Genomic DNA, 5,012 nt, shown 5'->3' on the forward strand with positions numbered 1-5,012 from the left:
CAAAACCAATCAGATGGAGGCCATTTCTTGAAAAACCCTGGAAACCCACGGTTTTATAAAGATTTTATAAAAGTTCATAACTTTCATAAAGTTTTTATAAAATTGCGACAAAGTTGGTTGTCATTGCAAGTGGGAGCTTGAAGATCACATGAAGAACAAGTTGTAATATTTGATCCCTTTGTCCCTTAGGAAGAACTTAACACTTTTGTGTTGGCTCACAAAAGTGTAATATAGTATAAGGCTTGTTTATGACAAAAGAATGATTGTGTTGTTTATTTTTCAAGTAAATATTTTGTGTGGTTGATAATTTTGTTTTCACAAACCCAACTATTTTTTTGACAAAATAAACATCACATGGTGTTTGGATTTTAAGATATAAAATATGGACAGTAGATGTAACATATTCTAGCCATAAAATAAAAACCGATTTTATAAAACTGTTAATTACGGCAACTTTTGAAATATTGAATTATTAGTGTCAAAAATCATGTTTTTATAACTTATTCAAACTCCAAATATAGGAAGTTTTATTAAACAATATTAAAAGGTTCTACATGGCTCAAACTCAAACTTAATACTAGGAATTAAATTTAAAATTGAACCAAGTCGAAATATAAAAACCGGGCTTTTTATAAGAACCTTAAAAGTGATTTTTTAGAAAATTGATACCATGACATATTAGATGCATGAAAGTGTCATGATATCACATGTTTTAAATAGAATAATAAACATACAAATCCCTTTTTCAAAATGCAAGTCTATGCTATCCACCTTTAGAAACATTTTCACATCACTTGTATAATGCTAGTGGGATAAACGATACGTAACCATTAGTATCATCTTTTGGTGGCCAAAGTATTTTTGCGATTTCTTTAACCAAGTTATTTGCCAATTATACAAGTTTCTCTAATTGGATCACTTGATTGGAAACCTCTTGTGATAAAGGTCACCTAAGCAAGAGTTTTCCAAGGCATAGATGAGACCAAACATGTCAAATTAACAAATTCATTGTTAAGGGTCTCATACATCTAGGAATTACAAATGGTGTAATTAATACAAGTTATTTATGTTGTTAAAATTGAGTGAATGTGATAAATGATACCTAACCATTTATTTGATTTGTAACTTGGATCCTAGACATTAAATAAATAATGTTTTTTTGGAAAAAAAAAGGGTATTATTTTTAAAGAATTAAATAATAAATGAAAACTTTGTTAAACTTTTGTAGATGGCTCCAAAAACTACTGTAACACACCACCACCCAATGAACATTCGATCGGTTCTCGACAAAGAAAAACTGAACCACTCCAACTTTTTGGATTGGCACAGAAATTTAAGAATCGTTTTGAAACAAGAAAAGAAAGACTTTGTTCTTTAAAATCAAACCCCTTATGAACCACCCTCTGTTCCAATGGTTGCACATGATGCATGTGTTAAGCATGTGGATGATTCACTTGATGTTTCATGCCTCATGTGTGCCACTATGGTTCCCGATCTTCAGCGGGATCTGGAACTATTTACTACCTTTGACATGATTGAACATCTCCAGTAGATGTTTGGTCAACAAGCTAGAACCGAAAGGTTCAAAACTGTGAGAGCCCTCCATGGAATGAAAATGGAGGAGAGTGGAAATGTGAGCACACATGTTCTCAAGATGAAAAGCTATCTTGATCAACTAGAGAGATTGGGCTCTCCATATCCAGAAGACTTGGCCACAAATTTAATTCTAAACTCATTGCCAAAGTCTTATGATACCTTCATCATGAACTAAAACATGAATGGGTGGAGGAAACCTATCTCTAAGTTGCACGGGATGCTAAAAACTGCAGAGAAGAAGATCCCAAGGAAAACCCCCCAAGTGTTCATGATTAGGGAAGAACAAGTCAAGAGGAACAAAGGCAAGAACTTCAAGGGAAACACACAAGCTGGCAAGGGCAAAGGGAAGAAAGTTCCCCAAAACCCACCACCAAAGAAGAAGGAAAAGGTTGCCAAAGATGACACATGCTTTGAGTGTGGTATCGTGGGGCATTGGAAAAGGAATTGTCCTAAGTACCTTGCTGAGTTGAAGAACAAGAAGGTCGGGGTAGGCCCTTCAGGTATACCCATTTTCATGATTGAAATGGGACTATTTACTTTTTCATCTAACACTTGGGTATTTGATACTGGTTGTGGAACTCGTATTTGTAATTCGTTGCAGGGGTTCTGAAAGAGTAGGGAACTGAAGACAGATGAGATGGTATTGCATGTGGGAAATGGAGCACAGGTTGCAGTCCAAGCAATAGGAAATTTTTATTTACATTTACCATTTGGTATGTACTTAATATTAAACAATGTGTGTTTGATTACATCTATTACTTGAAATATTGTATTAGTTTCCCATTTAAGAAAATCTAGTTTTAATTTTCAATTTGTTGATGATAATATTCATTCCTTCTTAGATGGAATATTCTATTTTGAGGCTAGACCAATAAATGGAATTTATGAATTAAACCTAGATGACACTTCAAAGAAATAAATCCTTTTATCATGTTAACACCAAAACGCTCAAACAAGATTTGAACCAAACATATCTATGGCATTGTCGCCTTGGACACATAAACAAGAAGCACATATCCCAACTTCAAAAGAGTGGACTTTTGGGGAAATGACACTGATTCATTTGACATACGTGAATCTTGCTTATGTGGCAAGATGAAAAAGTCCCCTTTCTCTGGCACTAGTGAAAGGGCAAGTGTTTTATTAGGCATCATACACACTGATGTATGTGGTCCTTTCAAAACAATGTTTAGATATGGTGAAAGATATTACATCACCTTCACTAACGACTTTAGTCATTTTTGTTATGTGTATTTGATGAAATATAAACATGAAGCATTTGAAAAGTTTAAATTGTTTCAAAGTGAAGTTGAAAATCAACTCGACAAAACCATCAAAATCCTTCGTTCGGATAGAGGAGACGAGTACTTGAGCCAAGAGTTCCAAGACCATCTAAGGAGTCGTGGGATTATCTCACAACTCACTCCAACTAGAACACCACAGCTTAATGGTGTTTCTGAGAGGATATTTGATATGGTTCGATCTATGATGAGTCGAAGTACTCTTCCTTTATCATTTTGTAGTTATGCTTTACTCACCGCAACACGTATCTTGAATATGGCACCAACTAAGAAGGTAGACAAGACACCTTATGAGATATGGTATGGAAAGGCTCCACCCTTATCTTATATGAAAGTTTGGGGTTGTGAAGCCTATGTTAGACAAGAAGCTTCCAACAAACTCGAGCCTAGGTCTACCAAATGCATCTTTGTAGGATATCCCAAAGATTGTTTAGGATACTACTTCTCCAGCCCTAGTGAGAATAAGATATTTATCTCACAAAAAGCTACATTCTTGGAAAGAAAGTTTCTAATGGATGAAGCAAGTGGGAGGCACATGAAACTTGAAGAAGATCAAGAACCTCAACCCGGTGCAGCTTTAGTTGGCACTAGTACTGAACAAGAGGTTGTTGAAGATAAAGAGATCTATGTCCTTCAACTTGTTGAAACACAAGGTGTTCGCAGATCCGGTAGAACTCGTCAAGAACCTGAGAGATATGGATTTCTCATTGATGAGTGCTTCATGATGATGAATGCTGATGAGCCCGTCGGCTACCGATATGCAATGTTAGATCCCAAATCTGACAAATGGATTGATGCCATGAACGCAAAGATGCAATACAAGAGAGAAAATTAAGTTTGGGATTTGGTTGAACTTCCTCCCAATAGCAAGATTGTTGGAAGTAAGTGGGTCTTCAAGAAGAAGACTGACATGGATGGCAATTTACACACATTCAAAGCAAGACTTGTTGCTAAAGGATTCACTCAAACCCATGGGGTTGATTATGATGAAATCTTTTCACCAGTCACTATGATTAAATCTATTAGGATACAACTTGCCATAGCTGCATATTATGACTATGAGATATGGAAAATGGATGTCAAAACCGCTTTTCTAAATGAGAACTTGGAAGAAGATGTCTATATGGTTCAGCCCGAAGGTTTTGTCGACCAAAAAAATCCTAATAAAGTGTGTAAGCTCAAGAGATGCATTTATGGATTAAAACAAGTATCTCGTAACTGGAATCATCGATGATGAAATCACAAAGTGTGGTTTTATTAGAAATGAAGATGAATCTTGTGTTTACATGAAAACTAGTGGGAGCTCGGTGACATTCTTGGTCCAATATGTGGATGGCATATTAATCATGGGAAATCACATTCCAACTTTTCAAGGTTTAAAGACTTAGCTTGGAAAGTGCTTCTCAACGAAGGACCTAGGTGAGGCACAATACATTCTTGGAATCAAAATCTATAGAGATACATCAAATAGATTAATAGGTTTAAGCCAAGGTACATATATTGAGAAAGTGTTGAAACAGATCAATATGGAAAACTCTAAGAGAGGATTTGTACCTATGGCGCATGGCACTGTACTAAGTTCATCTCAATGTCCTAGCACAAAGGTTGAGCTAGATAAGATGAAGGATGTTCCATATGCTTCTGTAATTGGATGCATCATGTACGCCATGAATTGTACAGGACCTAATCTTGCTTATGCTATGAGCATGGTAAGAAAATTCCAACAAAATCCAGGGGAAAGACATTGGATAGTTGTGAAGAACATTCTCATGTACTTACGAAGAACTAATTATATGTTCCTCGCCTATGGAGGTGTGGAAGAAAGCTTAAGTGTAAAGTGCTACACTAATGCTTCCTTCACAACTGATCGGGATGATTGCAAATCACAATCAGGTTATGTGTTCATTATCAATGGGGGTGTGGTATCTTGTAAAAGCTCCAAGAAAAGTGTTGTTGCACAATCTACTACAGAGTCATAATACATTGGAGCTTCTGAAGCTGCACAAGAGACTGCTTGGATGAAGAAATTCATTGGGGATCTAGGGGTAGTCCTTACCATTAAGGAACCCCAATATATTTTTTTGTGACAATGAGGGTGCTATTGCTTTGGCAAAA

The 5,012-nt window shown here is 36.0% G+C and overlaps 1 protein-coding gene across 1 annotated transcript; it reads left to right on the forward strand.

Annotated features, from left to right (window-relative positions):
- Positions 1 to 1,774: 1,774 nt before the first annotated feature.
- LOC145113908 (uncharacterized) lies at positions 1,775 to 2,206 on the forward strand. Its single transcript, XM_079049949.1, has one exon. The coding sequence runs from the start codon at positions 1,775 to 1,777 to the stop codon at positions 2,204 to 2,206; it is 432 nt and encodes a 143-aa protein (XP_078906075.1).
- Positions 2,207 to 5,012: the final 2,806 nt, after the last annotated feature.

The sequence above is a fragment of the Lactuca virosa genome, chromosome 5 (assembly GCF_052849685.1).
Source record: "Lactuca virosa cultivar CGN04683 chromosome 5, Lactuca_virosa_CGN04683_v6, whole genome shotgun sequence".
NCBI classification, from domain to species: domain Eukaryota; kingdom Viridiplantae; phylum Streptophyta; class Magnoliopsida; order Asterales; family Asteraceae; genus Lactuca; species Lactuca virosa.